Consider the following 21,542-nt stretch of genomic DNA (forward strand, 5'->3'; position numbering starts at 1 on the left):
ACTCAATTCTTTTTGGGACTATACATACCCTCAGGAGATGAGTTGTTCACATCATTTATCATGTATCTTTTTTGACAACATCACTGATTTCAGTGTGTCTGGTTCAAAGCTGTCCCTTTTTATCTCTTATTTAATTTCCCGATGTGTCGATACTGCATGTCTGAAAATCTGAGCTGTTTTCTTTTTAATGATGTACATTTCATGTATGTGTTATTTCATTACAGCGTTGGTAAAATAAATCCAGACAAGTCATCCTCTCAATTGGATGGTGATGTGAGGAAGAGGTTGTGGTTTCTAAATAATTATTAAGGACAAACCTACAAGTTCTTTCAAACAATGTGTGCACTGGTTGTGTTGAGTTTTTTTTGAGTGATGGATGTGGCTTACTTCCTTCACTGCAGATATATAAACTCTGATATTATGGTCCTTGTGGATCTTATCATCTATTATTGTTTTTTTTCATGTTTTGATAAGATGTGTAAAAGAAGCAGGTCAGGTGTGTGTTTCCTCCCTTAGGGACATTCACTTCCTGTTGCTCTTATATGAAGCTATTTGCTTTTATGTTGAAAGGAGTTGTTAGCAAGGTCAAAGCCCACACACACACACACACACACACACACACACACACACACACACACACACACACACACACACACACACACACACACACACACACACACACACACACACACACACACACACACACACACACACACACACACACACACACACACACACACACACACACACACACACACACACACACACACACACACACACACACACACACACACACACACTGAAACAGCTCTTTGATATTCAGACCGTGATGTGTGATTGATGACAGGAGCTAAACTGCCGCAAGTGTGTGATTGTGTGTCTATGTTTGCACATACTGGAGGCTCTTACTCTAAGATATAACCAATGGGTGTGACTTTACTTGTATGCATGAATGTGTGTGTATATGTGTGTTTTTTAACGTCTATTTGTAAAGTCTGCTGTGTCGGCTGGTACCTCAAGAGACATACAACAGCATAATGTGTGTGCATTCTTGTACTCCTATCTTTGTGATTACGGATTAAAAAAGTCAGTTCAGAGAAGTTTTTAGCCATTCTTCACTTTTCCAAGGGGCTTTTTGAAGGTTTCAGGTCTGGTTTAGGATTATAATTATAATAAGATTAAATATCAAGGTTACAGTTAGGGGCTCAGAAATGTATTATGAAAATCAGGGTCCTCTTAAGTGAGGAAGAACAGACGTGTGTGTGTGATTCTGATGAAAATGCTCTTTTCTTCTGCTCATTTTCAGTTTAATTTCAGTTGTCTGAAATCGGTCTTCTGGTTCTCCTCATTAGGAATTCATTAAAGGTTGTTTATATTTAAATGAATGACTGGAGGCCGAAATCTAAACCTGAGCGTCTCTCTCTGCTGAGCTTGTACATTCAGCCAGTTCACAATGAATGCCTGACAAACTCAAACTTTAGCCAATAAAACAAATGATCAGACAAAAAACAAACTAAAGAAAAAAAGACATGAGTAAAAGGGGGTTAGCATGATCACGAGCAAATCAAAAGCAATAGAGACCGACTGCACAAGCCTGTTGGTTTACATCAACCTGCTCTGTGATAGTACAAGGATCATCTGCACTTTTTGAAGGGTTCCACTTCAAAAAGCAACTGTATGTAAAGAAAGAAGGTACGTTTCACGTTTTTTAACCAGCATCACGTCCCTGTCGAATCAATACCTCAGTATTTCGGCCATAAACTACCATGAATAAATGAGACCACGATGTGCAGTTGTGTTTATCAGACTACCGACACAGAATTTTGTATTACGGTCTGTGTGGAAACATATTTTTTATTTGTCTGTCTATGATCTAAAAGTATTAACTCTTTATATCAGACAGAAGATAACAAGTCTCCATTATCTACCAATTTGTTGACATTACAAAATGGCTGGCATATTTTACGAGCTTTTATTACTCTACCTAAAATGTGTAGTTTGAGTCTAGTAGGACTTTCTTATGGTTTTCTTGTTTAAAAAACCAGATGGAAACATGTCAAAGACTCCTAAATAAGCAATATATGGTCACAAACATAGTTTTCAGATTACTCCTCATGTAATTTAGCATATCTTTCCAATTTCGGCTTTCAGGTATAGCCTTGATCACAACTGTAGGTAATGAGCCACTTAGCCAGGCATGCTAAATATATCAGCTGACTGCTAATTGATTGCACTGCCCTATAAACCATTCAGATGCCATGTACACAGGTTCAACGGGTGCAGAAATCCAAACAATGACATGCCTGCTGTGCCTTGTTTAAGTTGCTCAGCTACGATAGGAAAATTTAAGGGACAGGTGTTTAGTTAACCGTCAATCAAACTTTCTGTTGTAAACATCTTATGTGAATTGTGTGTAGTAAGCAGATAAGATCACTACATATGAACTCACCCATGGTCTTATTTATTCACTAATGATGCTTTTGTGATCAGATGTAATGTTAAAATATTATAGTTAGACCCTTCAAACAGCTCTGCTGGGATCAGCTAAGACTGGATGACCTCTACCTGCAGACGGCTAGTACGACAGGAGCAACTTCAAATCAACACCAGCTGATAAAAGCGTGCAAATATTTCCAATCTGCACTGTTCAAACAGTAGAGTAGAAATATTCAGAAGCTGACACGATGGTAGTTGTCTTTCTTTCTTTCCTCCCAAAACTTCATACACTTTGTGTCTCGTATGACCTTAAGCACTTCCACATGAGTTGTGTTTTTTTGTGTGCGTCACGCTTTGTCTCATGTCTTACTTTTCTTGACCTTCTTCACTTCTTCGTTGTCGCCGGCGCACAGCAGAGTAAAGATGATGCCAGTTTGAGAGTTGAGGCCGACAGCCGACACCACCATCCTGCCTGATCCCTCCATTACATGGGTCCCTGAGGAGACATTCAAAAAGCTGGGGTCACAACTGGAACTTTTCTTTGTAACTGTCTCCGCGTAATATCTTTAATTTGTGTTATACTTTGCTAATGTAACAAACTCAGGGTCGCCACAGATCAATCTGAGGGCCAGCACTTCTTAATTTGATGCATGTATGAGGATGCTGATGATACACAGCTAAATGTGGATGAGTCTTCTGATGACACAGAATGAATTGTTGCTCCTTTTAGATATAAATGTTCATCTGTGAATGTTACAAACATTTGAAAGTTCAACAAGGATGATCAAGAAGTGTTTTGCTTTTCCTGAGGCTCAGATTTGTTTTGGATTTCATACTTTTGACGTGTGACAAACAGTTTTGACAGTTTGAAGATGTTACTGAACAGACATATTACAGTCAATTATACTCTAGGTCAGCAACTCCTTGATACAAAAAAATTAACTCAATGTCTGAGTGTCCCATATGTTAACACCAAAAATGGTCCATAAATTGGACAGAGGCTTCATAATGGAGACGCAAACATCTATCTAAATGCCCAAGATAAGCATTCATGTACATATCTTGAGTGTTTGTCCTCTTTCCCTTGGCCTATTAGATATCGAATAACCACAATATCTGAGTTTACTGGACCTACTCTTGCTTTTTTGTTTGTGCAACGAGACAATAAGTGAATTTGCTCTTAAATTAAATGTAACAACAGTGTTAACAGCTATAATTGATTTGATATGTTTTTTTTGGCCTCATAAATATTGGTCCCGGAAATTGTTTTACTTTTCATATTTGATATTTTTCCTTTTAACAGTTGCCTGTGCTCTGTATTGCATTAACTTGTATTAAGGTGCTAAAAAACCATTAACGGCAACAGCTGGTGCAGTGTGAAATGGAACAAATGCATTTTGATTGATGTTGAGTGATATCCGTTTACATTGGATGAGTTTATTTAAAAGGTGTAGTATCAGTAGACACTTAAAGAAGAATCAACAGTGTGAGCAGGCACTCACCGGACAGCAGCATGGGGTCCTTCTCCATAGATTTCCGGACCTGATCGGACTCTCCGGTGAGAGAGCTCTCGTCAATCTTCAAGTCGTTGCCTTGGATGAGGATCCCGTCAGCAGGCAGCAGGTCTCCTGCAGGCACAGAGATAAGGAGTTCAATTTCATTCATTTCTTAAAATCAGCTGGAGGGGAAACACATTTTTGTGACTCAAGACTTAAAGACATTTTGAATCCGTCTTAAATTTGGAAGGCAGATAGGCAGCTTTGATTTATTTTCTGCCTGGTATTTGCTGTCTCGTACCGTATTTGATCTGAGCGATGTCTCCCACCACGATCTCGGACACAGGGATCTGGATGACCTGGCCCTTGCGGATAACGGTGAATTTTTGTTCCTGCTCGATGCGACTCTGCAAACCGCGGAACTGCTTCTCCTTGGACCAATCGTTGAAAGCCGTCACAAGGACCACAATAGCGACGGAGAACAAGATGGCGGCGCCCTCGATCCACCCAGCCTGAGCCTCGCCCTCGTCCTCCACGCCGCCTGCAACCTGGCCACATGCTGCGAGAGGAAGAGGAAGCGTTCAATACAAATAGCTTTCACAAAAAACGTTTTGATAATCGAAAAATAAAGGAAATGCTACAATATTTTTTATTCAATCCTAGGCTAATTTTAACCGGTCTTATAAACATTATTTGTTTTGTATCTTTTTTTTTACATCTGTGTTGCTGTAGCTAGGAATGTGTCAATACTGATATCCTAATTATATCGTGAATAGGAGAATAGATAAATAAAATAAATGTAAATAGATATAAAATGTAATCTAAAAGCTGAAAATAAGACAAAAACAACGATTGAATTTATCAAATAACTCCAAAAAGTCCCAAAATAGATACAAAAATGTAAGTAAATTAATATATAAAATTGCTGTAAATTACAAAGGGATTGTTAAAAAAAAGTGCAGAATAAAATAAAATAAAAACAATCGTAAATAAATAGCCATCATGCGCTTTAATTGTAGAATTAAATATAGATTATAAAACAAATGGCGGTGACTGTACCGACCTTCGCTGTCGCCCCCTGGTGGATGGTAGAAGGACAGGCCGAGCGAGATTATGGCGGCGATCTCCAGAATAATGAGCGTGACGTCCTGCAGAGCCTCCCACACCAGCGCCAGGAACGTCTTGGCCTTCTTGGGAGGGATGAAGTTCTTCCCGAAGGAAGTGTGACGTTTCTCCAAATCAACGGGGTTACCAGAGAGACCTGCAGACACAAAGACAACAAATTCATGATCACATCAATGATACATTTGCTCTTTTAAATATTAGGATTTATATGGGTTATGGTTATTATTGTGTGCATTCGTGGTTGTTGAGGTTCTTTCAACATTATTGTATGTTTTTATTATATATAGGATTTGTGGGAAATAGCAAATCCAGTTTCATTTATTTATTAATAATACAAAATAACTGTAGTTTGTACTTGCTGAGCTACGAAGAACACAAACATTTAGGTCATATCATAAAAAAAAAACTTGAAAAAAAGATAGGATGATAAATAAAAAATGTTTTGAATTCAAAGAAATATAGATATGTATGTGAATATAGAAATATTTAGAGATAAACGTTGGATTCATTAAGCATTAAGTATGTGTTATACAGTCAATCTCCCAGTCAAGTACTTGTAATGTAGCGTTCAATAAAGCTTTTAGTTGTACCATTGCATCCAGTGAGAACCTCCCATCCTAAGTCTTTATTGGAGGCGTGATACCTCTCTGCACACTGTAGCTGTGCGCCTCCACGCAGTGAAGGCAGAAGATGCACAGAAGTTATGAAAAGATTATTACAGGCTTCTATAAGCAGAACTTTTGCAACATGACCTACTTCTGTTGCCATGAAAGACTGCGGTATTTCCATATACTGTGTTTATTTGGGCGGAAAACCAACACAGATTTGTTCCACCCACAGAAATGATGTATTTCTGTATTCATTATATTTCCTCCTACTTCCATGGAGATTCAGTAAAAAAGTAAATACCGAGAAATTATGGTTTCAGGTGCTTACACAAAAAAACACCTGTCTGTTGTATCAAGCAACGATTCTCCTTTTTTAAACTGGTGAATTCTGATAATTTTAGGAGGCTTGGCAAGCTGAAACAATCCAGTAATTCACAAGAAAAAGGTAAAGAAATATCAGGAAAAAAGAGTGAACGATTCATTTTTATTTTATTGAAATTTAAATATGGAATAGTTTAGTAACCAAATTGCATTTAACAATATCTTTTAACGGCATAATACATTTTTTTTTTTCTTTTAAAATATGATCATTTAGATTTTTTCACTGAAGATGAGAATAATGATGCACAAATTGTTATTCCCTCCAATATCGTGAATCATACCCAATCAAACTAATCACAAATAGATTTATTTTCCAAAATGGCCTAGCCCTAACCAGAGGGTACGTTTTCTGTAAGTTCCCCTTTCTGTCAATCATCCGGCGACCCCTCCGGGTTTATCAAGTGGCCCCTTGTGTGGGCCTCGACCCCCAGGCTGAGAACCACTGTTGTGTGTCGTCAGTGGTGGCGATGCGTTCATGGAAGCCTGAACTGCCTCCACCCCGCCCCGCCCTGCTGGACACACAATCTGCTGCTCCACCAGAGCCAACACTCTACGTCACACCATGGTCTGAACAAATAACAAAGAACATGTCCTGAAGAAACTTCTCTAAATATCACAGGATTTTCTCCACTGATTGATAATACCGGATAACTCAAAATTCCGTCTGATGTTTCTCTTCCTGCCCCTCTGCAGAAAGCAACGCTCTGCTCCCTGAAGACCAAACAGTATCTGTGAGTTATTGAATCCAAAGCCATGACTGTCATTTTCCAGCGGTGACTCATATCTAACCGCTCGTTACTGTGCATACAAAGAAGATAAAAACAAAGATCTCACAGTGGCCCCGGATGTTACAAAGGGAGCAGAGCGAGAGAGAGGGCTTTGTCTGGGGAACTTCTAAGTTTAGTTATATCATTGACAAATCGGATCTTAAAACTGTTTATTTATTATCAGAATCTTAATCAGGTTTATTGCCAAGTAGTTGTGCAGCGTGTATTTATCTTGTGTTTATCTGTTTATCACTCTCTACTAGAAGAGGATATGCTCATCAGCAAAGCACCTCATTAACTTCAGTAAAGAGTTTATTTGCAGCAACTCTTCGTATTTAGTCGGAATGAACCGGTTGACCTGATGCGCTGCTTTTTATTTTTAAATAACTGTGACTTCCCCTGCACAGCTGTGTGGGCCACAACATGGCTGCCGTGGATTCTTTGAGGACTCGGGGAGATGTGCAGTGGAACGTGATGTGAATGTCGACTAGACCGCACTGCCAGGATTTCTCTGTATGTCAGCGTGAACATGTTCCTGCCTTCATGAGTTTGAATAATAATGGCCTCCAGTTTCTTCTCTGGTGATTCTCTCCAGACAGACTACAGGAAGACTTCCTCTGTTCCTCTTTTCAACCTATTACCCTTTATTCCTTTGATGCATTATTCAGGAGAAATAATCAGATACCAGCTTCAAGCCATTTTAAGTATTATGCAACACAGGTACTATTTTCCTCATCTAAATTAGATGGCTTCAACGCCATAATTATTAAGCTTAGATATTCTCATGCATAATTACAGCCATTTAAGTCCAATAATGACACTTGTTGTACAGCAACATTACACTCTATATATTTGCTTTAAAGGGGGCCTATAATGCTCATTTACATGTTCATAATTGTATTTGTTGCCTCCAAGTAATGTCTTGGAACCTATATAACGCACTACAGGACAGGGGAAACCCCTTAAAGCATAATAGTGGTCCTTTTCTACAATTATTTTGCGAGTGGTATGCTGCCCCAACCCAGAGATGCTACATGTGTCCCTGCTGTGGATCAACACTTTTGCACATTTGGGGCAAATAACAATTCCAGTTTGTTTTCATCTTTGTCAATAGCATCAGGGAAATGTTCTGCAAATATCAGACTCTCCTTGCTTCTGCTTTGTACTTGAATCACCTGCTTTAATGTCCTTTATTAACCACATTGGTGAAATCCATCCATCGTGTTCAATCGTGGGCCAACAGCTCATTTGATGACTGCTCGTTCCCAAATGGAGTAAAGTTAAAAGCACCTGCTGCTGCAAGTTTGTCCCAATACATTTTGGATTATGGTTTTATCAAATAAAGCGAGATAAAAGGAGGTGAAGCGATGGAATTAAATGAGATGAGGTAATTTTTGGTGACACGGGATGAAAGAAGTTAAAAGCTACAGTAACACGATACCATAATACGACTTTCAGTGTACAGTATGAATAAATAGTTAATATATATATAAATGATATGCATGTCTATCTGAGCGACAGTAGAGCTTCTCTGTGGTTCAGAGCAACAGCAGAAACATGACAAGGTGTACAAACTGTTTTTAAAAATACGCCGCTTGTCAAAGTCATCATCATCATCATCCATTTTTCATCACTCTGTGGTTCAGTTCAAAGTTTGGTTTCATCATTTTAGAGCCAGTGATTGATGCTGAAAGATGCTGTCACACTCAAATAAAGAAGAAGTGACCCTCAGAGCACCTTTACAGGCTGTTTGATCGATATGAGTCTGCTTTTTTTCTGGTTTAGTGCTGCGAATGCGGCGGCGGGTTTCGTATGCTGAGCGTCCCCGTGGAGATGCAGATTAAAGCTCCGAGATGATGTTCCAGAAACGGCAGAGCACACTCGCCTGTCACAGATGTTTATGAGCTTCAGCAGCAGCACAAATGGACTTCATTGGTCCAAAACGAAGTCTCTTCCAATTCACAGCTTTATCAGCCGACGTGCAGCTTCAATCCTTTCCCATACAGCACCATTCATTCTCCCTCTGCAGCAGGGATTCATGTCCAACCTCATTGTTCTATACGTTTGAAGCCCACTACAAAGTAGGGCTTTGTAATATGGAGGGACTTATATATCATACATTTTTGGACAGGATACATCGATATGTTGACGAAATTGTAGCATGACCATTTTATGCTTTCACAAAGAGCAATAGGGAAATAACAGAACCGTCTGCTCAATTCATAACATGTAATTACACTTACAATATACAATGGGGCAAAAAAGTATTCAGTCAGACACCAATTGTGCAAGTTCTCCCACTTAAAAATATGAGAGGCCTGTAATTTTCATCCTAGGTATACCTCAACTATGAGAGACAAAATGAGAAGAAAAGAAAAATCCAGAAAATCACATTGTCTGATTTTTAAAGAATTTATTTGCAAATTATGGTGGAAAATAAGTATTTGGTCAATAACAAAAGTTCATCTCACTACTTTGTTATATACCCTTTGTTGGCAATGACAGAGGTCAAACGTTTTCTGTAAGTCTTCACAAGGTTTTCACACACTGTTGCTGGTATTTTGGCCCATTCCTCCATGCAGATCCCTCTAGAGCAGTGATGTTTTGGGGCTGTCGCTGGGCAACACGGACTTTCAACTCCCTCCAAAGATTTTCTATTGGGTTGAGATCTGGAGACTGGCTAGGCCACCCCAGGACCTTGAAATGCTTCTTACGAAGCCACTCCTTCGTTGCCCGGGCGGTGTGTTTGGGATCATTGTCATGCTGAAAGACCCAGCCACGTTTCATCTTCAATGCCCTTGCTGATGGAAGGAGGTTGTCACTCAAAATCTCACGATACATGGCCCCATTCAATCTTTCCTTTACACGGATCAGTCGTCCTGGTCCCTTTGCAGAAAAACAGCCCCAAAGCATGATGTTTCCACCCCCATGTTTCACAGTAGGTATGGTGTTCTTTGGATGCAACTCAGCATTCTTTCTCCTCCAAACACGTCTAATTGAGTTTTTACCAAAAAGTTATATTTTGGTTTCATCTGACCATATGACATTCTCCCAATCCTCTTCTGTATCATCTAAATGCTCTCTAGCAAACTTCAGACGGGCCTGGACATGTACTGGCTTAAGCAGGGGGACACGTCTGGCACGGCAGGATTTGAGTCCCTGGCGGCGTAGTGTGTTACTGATGGTAGCCTTTGTTACTTTGGTCCCAGCTCTCTACAGGTCATTGACTAGGTCCCCCCGTGTGGTTCTGGGATTTTTGCTCACCGTTGATCATTTTGACCCCACAGGGTGAGATCTTGCGTGGAGCCCCAGATCGAGGGAGATTATCAGTGGTCTTGTATGTCTTCCATTTTCTAATAATTGCTCCCACAGTTGATTTATTCACACCAAGCTGCTTACCTATTGCAGATTCAGTCTTCCCAGCCTGGTGCAGGTCTACAATTTGGTTTCTGGTGTCCTTTGACAGCTCTTTGGTCTTGGCCATAGTGGATTTTGGAGTGTGACTGTTTGAGGTTGTGGACAGGTGTCTTTTATACTGATAACGAGTTCAAACAGGTGCCATTAATACAGTTAACGAGTGGAGGACAGAGGAGGCTCTTAAAGAAGAAGTTACAGGTCTGTGAGAGCCAGAAATCTTGTTTGTTTGTAGGTGACCAAATACTTATTTTACCGAGGAATTTACCAATTAATTCATTAAAAATCCTACAATGTGATTTCCTGGATTCTTTCCCCCCATTCTGTCTCTCATAGTTGAAGTGTACCTAGGATGAAAAGTACAGGCCTCTCATCTTTTTAAGTGGGAGAACTTGCACAATTGGTGGCTGACTAAATATTTTTTTGCCCCACTGTACACATTAAATGATGATTTGTTAAGTCCCTCTCCGAATGTTCTCCCTGTCTCCTGGCATGGAAACCTCTCAGTAACCCTAACCACAGATATACACTGACCAACACGGCCAGCAAGACCAATAAACTCTGTAGTAGAGGAACTGAGACCCCTAAACCCTAACATACCCCAACCTTTGGTAGAACAAAGCACAACTATTTTTTACATTACTTTAAAGGGGACATATCATGCAAAATGCACTTTTGTACGTCTTTTATACATGAATGTGTCCCCGGTGTTCCAGGGAACTCACCAAGTGTCAGAAAACACAACCCTCTCTATTTTCCTCCATACCCAAATCTCTAAAAAAGGGGCTGCAACGGATCTGATACAGACTGATCCAGATTTGAACACTGTCCTGACATCAGGACGGTGGCGCTACGGCTATTGGTCAATTCTCCACCTATCAGGGGAACGAGAGGTTGGGCCACGGCCGGCCATTGCCGCTCGAAAGCGCTGGAGACGCTGTAGTACATATGCCAGGCCTGTAAGTGACGCTGTAGTCTGCCACAAAAGCAGCGAAGAAGACTTCCCTTGCATGGTTGCCCTTCTGTTTATTCTCTCCGCTGTGGCTCTTTTTGTCCCTCCCCGAGGCAAGCGTTTGCGCCTCCTGCTTTAAAACATATGAATAATGACTCTATATAATTATATGTTAGGGATAATGTGCAGCGACGCGGTCATTATGGGGAAAAGAACACCGATAGGCTGATCAGGAGCCCGACGCGAAGCGGAGGGATCTGGATCGTCATGAAGGCACATTATGCAATGTGCACATTATCCCGCTTATTACATGGCCACATTCTCAACAAAGTAACAACATAACTTCCAATATTAATTGAAATGCTTTTAAGGATTTAGAAAATGATTTTATTGATTTAAAAAATAGTTGTATTTATTTAAATTGACATGCATCCGCTAAGAAAATAGTCCGTTGTTACTGTTTGAACTAATGCAGCAAGGGCAGGAACTGCTTCGATAGTGTTTTTGAGGAGCTTTTTTCATTACAGATTTGAAAACATCGTTGCTTGCTTTAAAAGTAGCACAATTCATTATGTCAAACCTTGGAAAGTATCTAGATATCCCTGCCCTAATGCCAAAGTAAATATCAACTGAATATGTGTCGCCTTTTGATGTCTATGTCTGGACCGCTGCGTAAAAAGGAGGGTTTCTGCCCCATTACTTCTCTTCTTACTTCTATAAGAATAAAACACGGAGGACGGAGATCTCTTTTTCTCCCCCTCTTCTCCCTGCTGCAGCCTAGCAACTGATCTCAGAGCACGCTCCCCTCTCCTGCAGGGGGGTGTGGTCAGCTGCAGCTCACAGAATCAGCCCCCTGCAAAAACAGCGCTGGAAAGAGCGAAATGAGGCATGGCTAAAATGCAGGATCGTTTTGGTATTTTGAAAAAAAAAACGATATCTATATATATCTATATATAGATATATATATATATGCACACTTTATATAGGTATGGCCCTACAATATATTGTTCAAATATAGCATGATAGGTCCACTTTAATCAATCTAGTTTTTGAAATGGAAGGTTTTAAACATTTGGACCTTTCCCATAACTGAAAACAGTGAAAATGTAAAAGTATATACATTCCTCTGGGATAGTTTATTTCCTATCCAATTTCCGCCCGTAATTCACGTATGTCTAAGTGTATATATAGGGAGGTGTGTGGCGTAGTGGATTAGTGCGTTGGTGTTCGGATCAGGGGAGCACAGGTTCAAACCCCACTGCAGTCAGTATGTCGTTGTGTCCCTGGGCAAGACATTTCACCCCAGATTGCTCCAGTGGGGATTGTCCACAGTATTGAGTATGTAAGTCGCTTTGGATAAAAGCGGATAACAAGTGACATGTAATGTAATGTATATAGTATATTGCAAAGATGGACATAGGTATTAATGTAAAATTGTTTTATTGAATGCCATACTTCACGGTAAAGCTCTAAAATGTTGTGACATACTGATCATTATTTCCAGAGATACATGCAGGGAAGCAGGCAGCCCCATTTTCACTACTTCGGTTGTGGGAAGGTTCCAACATCAACTCAAGTAACCAATTTTGCAGTGAAATATTTGTATACATTTCAAAAGCAAGTCATATTTAAGTAATGAAATAAACGTGTTTGTGCTAACTCGAGTAAGGGTATCTTGAAGACTAAAAACTAATATGTGCCATCTGCTGTGGCTGTCCTTAACATAGAATTATTAGCATGACTCCATCTCTCATCAAACCCAAAAAGTCTATTAGCTATTGAATATCCGTGTTATGTATTCTATCCGCCCCTTACTGTATTCAGTGAGGCATTTTTTCCATTTCATGGAATGTAAAGGACTATAAAGTTTAACACAGACACAGCTGGACAAATAGTCTATGACAAATACATCAGGGTATTCAGATGTTAATGCGTTCGGAGAGAACACAGAGCAACCTTTAGAGTCGGTGCAACTATATCTACATTTTAAAGATGTGGACCCTAGGGTCACTTAATGAAGTTACGCTTAATGACTCTTATGAGGCTTGAGGGTCAACTCCATAAACAGAAAATGTTTGTTGTTAGATAAGATTCAGCCACAAATTCTGAACTAAAGTATGTATATTTTTAGTGTGTTTAATCACAGTTCAATAGAAAATTCCTCATCTATCCCGAAAATGTAAGTTACATTTTACAGTGTAAATGGTTTGTATTTACAGAAAATAGCGCCTGTTGGTTAGATCTTTCGCTTTTTCAATATTTTGTCAAAACTGACTATTAAATAGAGGCTTATAAGATTATGTGGCAGTTGGTGACAAAGTTTTTTGTTGAGGATTTGTAAACTTTTTGGTCAAACGTAAAAATGCAAGCACATGCAGTACAGTATCTGAATTTCATATCATTAGTGGTATTTCACCCCGTTTAATACGTTTTCAGCACTCATGACATTTTTTTCTATAAAACCTAAAAACCCTTTAATCAGGATCTTGACTCGAGTAATGGAATATATTTTTATATTTTTTTTGTTGGCCTGAACTGCTTTTCTTTTTCTTACTGTGTGTGCAACCCTTGATGAACGCACTATAAACCAACATAGTCAATTTGGAATATCATCATTTTTCTGTAACAGTTTTCCTTTTTTTTTCTGCTGCAGTCATCTGAACTACCTACAGTTAGTTACCATCACTGTACTGAATGTTTATATCACATTTAATTTACTGTGATTTCTCCCTCCGTCTAACGGGAAAAAAGCCATTTCACTCGGTTTAAAAATGCATGAGGATATGTGGCGTAATGGCATACATTGGTATGTGGTGACACACAGGTCACGCAACATGTACATTCACACCCACACAGTGCTTATCTTTTTTATAAGAAATTGAGCTAGGCATCAATTGGAAAAAAATTATATTCCAGGTGATTTTTAAAAACCCAGATGGTTATTTAACAAACCTTACAGTTGTATTGAACGTTTTTACAAAACGCATGTAATGTAATGTGCTGTCCCTTTGTGTAAAACAACATTTAATATGTCACACTTTTTGTATGAAACCATGAAGCATTGTAAAGAAATATCAATTAATAAACGTAACTGATAATTATGTTAGTTTTGGTTGTAAAAAATTGAGATTTCCAGCAATCATCTTTGTTTTTGTTTAAGAAAAAGGGGTGCATCTTGTGGAAAACTTTTTTAATGTGCAGCAAATATGATTGTAAAACTTGTTTTTGTGGATTTCAGGAAAATACTTAAGAACAGCAATAAGAATTGTTATGAATGTAGCTTAGCATCTATCTTAGCTCTTTGAATCAAATGTAATGTTGGTACATGAAGCCAAAGTCGGCACTATAGCTGTTTCAAAAAGAAGACTACTCAAGTTTCAGATTGCAAAAATATGCTGTGAGATTATTCCGAGGACAGAAGTGTCCTCAGGATGAGTCCTGAAGTCCATCAAAGATTTCCGGACATTTTCACTAAACCCCATATCCTCTGGATTATCAAAAACAATTAAATCCTTTTGCAGGATTAATACAGTGAGTTCTTGGTGTTTGGAGCCTCATTCGCAGTCAGACTGCTTTTCTCAGAGTATTAACCGTGCAGTTAGGGAAATAATACCCAGACTATGAGCATAAACTCACAGACACTATAAACAAAACAGGTTTTTGTACTTTGACTGTAGTCATCACCTAAACTGCTGAAAAACTGTTGTCTTTAGTACACACAGAATGGAATCATCATCATCATTTACCGTTGAAGGCAAAATCTCCTCAGATCCAGATACTGCTATTGGCAATATTACGATAAGATCTAAATTGTTAATGATAATGATATCGCATTTTCTTTTTCAGCATTGGAGAGTGATGTCGGTTTTTCAGTCTCCAGTATACACACACTACATGAGATAAAACTTCATTTGTCACAGTCACTGACATCCTCTGATGTAATGACCAAGCTTTAATCCTAAGGCAAATAAAACAGGAACAATTTACACTACACATTTACATATATCTTAGATTCGTTTTCCTCGGCCACTGTAATTTACTTCTGTACCCCGCCTCTCGCCCCAATGTCGGCTGGGACATCAGGGATAAGTGGGTACAGCTAATGGATGAATGGTTCTCAGCCTCCTTTCAGGTTTTTGGTAAGTGTGGGTTTGCTATCCTGGCTCCAAAATGGTGGAATGAGCTCCCCATTGAAATCAGGACAGCAGAAAGCTTACACATCTTCCGGTGCAGACTGAAAAAAAAAAATCACTTTCGACTCCACTTCGAGCGATAGAATTATTAACAGAGCACTTATATATTAATAAAGGACTGGATTATCTAAAGCCAGTTGAGTAGCACTTGAAATGTTTTAGCTCTATGAAACCTGATGTACTTATATGACTCTGTTTTCTTCAAGTTTGTATCTTGTTGGTTGAACGCACTTATTGTAAGTCGCTTTGGATAAAAGCGTCAGCTAAATGCAATGCAATGTAATGAGATAGTTTCAGAGGGTGAAGTCGACTGCAGATAACTGTTTATTTTTTATTTATTATAAGAGGTGTAACGGAGCGTAAAAAAAGAGGAAAGGGAAGACATGAAAAGCGTTGAGTTTTCTACTTGAACTGGCAGACATGGATGACCTGAGGCTATGTGTGTGTGTGTGTGTGTGTGTGTGTGTGTGTGTGTGTGTGTGTGTGTGTGTGTGTGTGTGTGTGTGTGTGTGTTCACTGCAGTGAATGAGACCCGGGTCACACAGCTAAAGCTGATGCTCAGATTGGTTGCTGACTTCTCACACCACAGAGCTCGAAAAGATCCGACATGCCAAGCAGGCCGAGAAACCTCTGAACCTACTTACACTACTGTAAAGAGTGTGCGTGTGTGTGTGTGTGTGTGTGTGTGTGTGTGTGTGTGTGTGTGTGTGTGTGTGTGTGTGTGTGTGTGGATATGATTTACAGCTCACATTAAACCCTAACTGAATGTCTTTTCTCTTTACATATCTTGGTTTCAACAATATTGATAATGTTGGTTATCTATTTTTTTTCAAGAACCAATGTTGGTATTGATCTCACAAAGCCAATATCAGCTCAGCAATTGTTTTGCTTTGTCACAAAATCTTTAAATGGTCTGTAGTTTGTAAAAATAAAAGACAAAGGAGGAGACACTCCAGTCCAAACTGACCGATAACAGTTGTTATGCCCTCTAAGAGTTATAGAAATTAATAGAAACACATCAACTTATTTATCATTAATAATCAGGAATCCAGCAATGGGACAAAGCAGATGAAAGGCAAAAATAAAACAATTAGGTTTTTAACATTAAATAGAAGGGTCAAACACAAGAAAAACATTTTCAAAGTAGCACGGATTGAGTTATTAATATACAGATGTTTATTTTGGGTGTAAAATATTCCTTTACTATTTCAATCCTTTGATCACAAGTTATCTGTAGATCTAACCTAAGGTACTAGTGTCTGTACATGACAGAAAAAGCAGTAAATGTCGACACGGTTTGTTCTCTAAATGAACAGAAAACTCAACATCTGATCATCAGCTGATGTCAGGGACTGTTTCAATAGTTTTTTTTCTGCCAGTTTCAGCTCTCCTTCCTCTGAAGACACTAACTCTTTTACATGAAAGCATAACTTTGACATTAAAGAGACAAAAATAAATCATCTCCTGACGTCTTCTCACCTGAGCGGTGACATATCACGCTGCTTTTCATTTTCCTAAAATACGGTAGTTGTTTATTTTTATACGCGTCTCTTTGTGCAGCTCTTTGTCACCCAAATCCTGTTTGAATAAAGTGTACGACTCACTGTGAGTCTCCTGCTTAGAGGCAGCCTGTCCTCCCAACATGAAATACACGGATTTAGTAAAATGATGAGGAGAACGATCAATGACCTCCAAACAGGCAGCAGTCAGTTTCATCAATACACATTAACCAGCGGGGGGGGGGGGGGGGGGCGTGCCTGCAGCTGAGCCTGTGTGAGTGTGGTCAGCGTGCAATCAGCAGCTGATTTAACAGGCGGAAAGTAAAAGCAGCTGAAGAAGAAACAAGTGATTATCACAGCCAGCACAGTGAGCTGATACAGAAACAGTTAAATATAACTGTGTGAAGTCGCTAACTGCTAACATAATGCTGCCGCTACTGAGCTGATCCACTTAGATAACATTCAGCTGGCTTCAGACAGAAAAACAGGCTTTCTGTTGGGTTTGGAGATGTGAGAAACAATGACTCATCACAGCTTCATTATTTCAGTCCCCGATATAGTGTGTGGGACAGACACTCTCTGGAGGGAACTTCGGGTTTTTAGCCTCTGAAGACCATTCACATGCACACAAACCTATATAAAACACACTTCAGGAAAGGGAAAGCCCCAAAAAGCACGCTTAAGGCACGGACACACCGGGCCGATTTCGGCCGTCGATAGATGTCTGGCCGTTGATGAGCGTCCTGTCGCCCTACTCAGATTGGTGTGTCCAGCACCGTCATGTCTTTTCGGCAATACCGACACCTTCCTTGCCCGCTGGCAAAATAAATCACTGATTGGCTGTTCAGCTTAGCGAATCAGTGCATGACAAGCAAAACGGAAGTGAAGAAGGCACACACAGACGGCTATTATTTTTCATTTTCCAGTACCGCACTAAACATGTTTTTGATAAGTCGTTATGAGAAACAGTCTGTGAAACAGTCTGTGATGGACGAGAGTGAAAATGGAACGCACGCTATTTGTTATTCGCATATATCATGCAGTCTGTCTTCTGGTTGCCTCTTTTGAATGACGAATACACACTAACGCCGCTTGCTGGTAAGGAGAGTCATTGCCATCTTGGCCGTCGGCTGAAGTCTTTGTGGTGTGTTCCAGTACGTTAGGCGACACAACAATCGGGTCCGTCGGGACGTGTTCTTTGGTGTCAGTTAGGTGTGCCAGGGCCTTTAAACATGCATGAGAGCCTCTGCAAATGCTCACAGCAGGGGTGAACTGTAACTTTAGATTAACTCAAGTGCTGTACTTAAGTACACATTGGAAGTACTTTTACTTACCTTGAGTATTTTTACTTAATTATCAACTTTATATTTTTACTCCACTGAAGATATTTGATTGCTTTTGTTACTAGCCATTTCAAAGATCTATTTATTTTTATTTTTTATTAAACAAAGTATCATACATAACTATACGTTAAGCTACCAAATAATTAATATATAATTCTCTACTAAGTGCAACATCAAAGTGATGAACACATGAATGCATCACTAATTACAATCCAATAATTCAATATATATGAATCTGAAATGGGCCATTCTGCGTAGTGAGTACTTTCAGTTTTCGTACTTCCAAGTATATTTGAATGCTGTAACTCTTTTACTGGAGAACATTTTGAATGCTGGACTAGTATTTTTACACTGTAGTATGATAGTAGTACAATATATGAGTGCTATTTAACCTTTGATTTACAGGCACAATGTTTTGTGAGGGTTCATGCACAATCTTTGCTAATATTTATTTACATTTAACATTTTTAAATGGGAAAACCACAGGGGGGCTTATATAGTGATACAGCCAAAGGAAATGCAATGCAACAGCTGCGACTGAAGGCATCTAAAAACCACTATTCTTTTGCAGTTTATGTCAGTAGTTCATTTTTAATGATCTGCTGAGAGCAAGCTGTTTGATGAAGAGCTGCAAATTAGTGTTTTTGGAGAGGCACACCTAACGCATCATCAGAGTAAACAACTATTTGTATCCTGCTGTGCACAGCATGGAATCATCAGGCTAATTAAAGGCCAATGACCAATTATTGACTTTTTATTTATGTAATAAAACATGAAGCGAGGAATCCTCTCAGCCCAAGTTTGTTTGGCTGTACTTTAAACAGATTGTCATGGAAATGGTAACATTTAAATGACGTAATTTTAATTACTCATGAGACCCTGGATCATCACATCAGTTAACTAAAATGTTATGGCACATTATCGATTAGATACCCTGCTTGTGTTAGGTGCAACTAATTCAGGGATGTGTTTTTACTTCTGTATAAAGCTTAATGTGAACAACTGTAGGGGGCTCACTATTCAGAAGAGAACACACTCGATGCATTAATAATATAGATACAAAAATATGTGCATTGTCCAAACAAGTAGATAAGCAAAAAAAACATGTCAACTAGGGATGTCTTGATCACCTTTTTTTGCTCTCGATCTGATTCCGATCATTTGATTTTGACAATCTGCCGAATACCGATTTTTCCCGATCCGATCTTTATGCAATGCATTAAGAGAAAAAAAGGTAACGGCTGGTCATCCAACGCGATTAATTCAGCTGTCTTGGCTGTTATTTGTTTGGCCTTTTCACTATTCTGGGGCAGTTTCTCTTTCCTTTTAAAAGTCTCTGAAAGGGTCGGTTGTTTCAGTGCCATTACCTGAGTGGCCGCTGTGTACTCATCGTGTTGTTGTTTGTGTTTGCTTCTCAGTTGGCGTATTAGATTGGTCGTGTTGAACGTAGCTCTGTTCTTTCCACCACGCGGAACCTCCGCCTTGCAAACATTGCATCTGGCTGTTACACTGCCTTCACTTTCAATTTTATAATACTTCCAAACTCCTGACATTTTCTCTGTCCCGACTCCCGAGTCACCAGCTGAACGTAGCCTCTCGTTAGCTTACTGCTACTATTAGACATTGCGCCCTGCCCACTCTGTTGCCAGATTTGAGAGAAATAAGAAACCAGGTCTATGAAAACAAGCCCAAAAGAAGCAACACATACATGATATGTAATTTTAAACCAAAACTAAGGCCTCAGGATGACTTTAAGACGTGAACATGGTCATTTGTGTTTTGTAACATTAAATAAAATAAAAATATTTTATATAAAAAAAATGTTAAAAAAAAAAAGAATTCCCGATCCCCGATTTTTTTCACCCGATTCCGATCTTTTGAAAATCACGTGATCGGCTCCGATCCCCGATCACGTGATCGGATCATCTCTACTGTCAACTTATTGACACAATTTCTTCTATTATGATTGATGAATATGGGTTACTGTTAACTGTGTGGCAAACATTGTGTGTTTTGAATATTTACGTATTTTCTTTTCTAGGCTATGCACTTTCAATGCGCCATATTTTACCGACCCACCACACTGACCCGGATTTCACTTACTAAAAGTCCCTTATGTGTTTCATCGTCATCACTCCACTTTTCAACACAAATTGTCACCTTTGGATACATGTTTGATTTTAAAATCTTTTAACTGTATCACCCAATTTCGATCCGGGATAGTCGAAGTATTCTGATCTCTGATGATCACATGCGAGCTCTGTAGCAGTTACCTTTTATCCAACATGGACAAGCGGTCTTGATGGTGCTTTGTTTGAAAGTCTTGAGGCCAATCTGGAGGACCGCTGAGCTAAAGACTGGTAAAAACTATTGGAAGCTTGACAAAAACACCTCAGCAAGTGGTTTTGCTGTGACCATCATCTGCTAGAAGCCGTTTACATTTTTCCATCTACTCTCTGACCACACTTAAACACAACCTTTCATCTCAAATCTTTCCCATAAGCCCCGACCCCACCCAACATCATGGCTGTTTTTCTAGGTCATCACACAACAAACTCCATAGCTAATTTTAATTTATATTTATCTATTCATTTATTCATTTGTTTATTCATGTATGTTTTATTTAGTTTGTATTACTGCGGAGTAATGTTGTTGGGCTGGACTGACTGCCAGTGGAAGAACAAACCACTGAGCACTCTTACGACTACCACTTGGTCGCTCAGTTTAAGTAAAGTAAGGCACAACTGTTATGTATTGTATTACTGGAACAGAGAGACATTTCCATTTTATGCAAATCTAATGAAAAATAAAGTAATCTAAAATCTGATAAATATTGGCTTAAGATTGTTCTGTCAAATCAGAACTACAATCTGGCCCGATATACACAGTGATAGGGATGTATGAAAAGCTAAAGCTGTGTGATAATATTGGCCTTTGGGTGTCTGTCTGTAGTACAATTAAAAGCAATCTTGTGGTACATATACTGTGATAAAAAGATTGTAACGATACGAGCCACTGCATCCCACTGCTGACATCCTGCTCTCCACTCAGTGCCACAAAGTGAATCAAAGTCTGTAACAATTACCCTGGAGATACAATTAATTAAAGCGGACACAGTGTTATAATCTACGAAGCATTAAAGCTAAACTGAAAATCAGTTCTTACACTGTAACAACCATAGGGCATGACACAGAAACCTAAATATAGATTTAAAGGGACCTTTCCTGTGATTTCACACGTCAAAGTCAATTAACAAGTCAGGGTTAGTTCTATAGTGAAAACAAAGGGTGGAAGGACTTCCATCACTGTGGAGGAAGAAACTAACCCT

The 21,542-nt window shown here is 39.2% G+C and overlaps 1 protein-coding gene across 4 annotated transcripts in view; it reads right to left on the minus strand.

Moving 5' to 3' along the window:
• Nucleotides 1-21,542, minus strand: part of LOC307039986 (plasma membrane calcium-transporting ATPase 1-like) — a 141,757-nt gene that overhangs the window by 46,839 nt on the left and 73,376 nt on the right. For all 4 annotated transcript variants that reach the window (XM_079682476.1, XM_079682474.1, XM_079682477.1 and 1 more), the window contains exons 3-6: nt 4,996-5,193; nt 4,234-4,491; nt 3,939-4,064; nt 2,807-2,932 (exon numbers count right to left, since the gene is read on the minus strand). In XM_079682476.1, coding sequence (XP_079538602.1) covers nt 2,807-2,932; nt 3,939-4,064; nt 4,234-4,491; nt 4,996-5,193 — 708 coding nt within the window. The remainder of the gene's footprint in view (nt 1-2,806; nt 2,933-3,938; nt 4,065-4,233; nt 4,492-4,995; nt 5,194-21,542) is intronic.

The sequence above is a fragment of the Notothenia rossii genome (genome assembly GCF_949606895.1).
Source record: "Notothenia rossii genome assembly, chromosome: 5".
In the NCBI taxonomy this organism is placed as follows: Eukaryota; Metazoa; Chordata; class Actinopteri; order Perciformes; family Nototheniidae; genus Notothenia; species Notothenia rossii.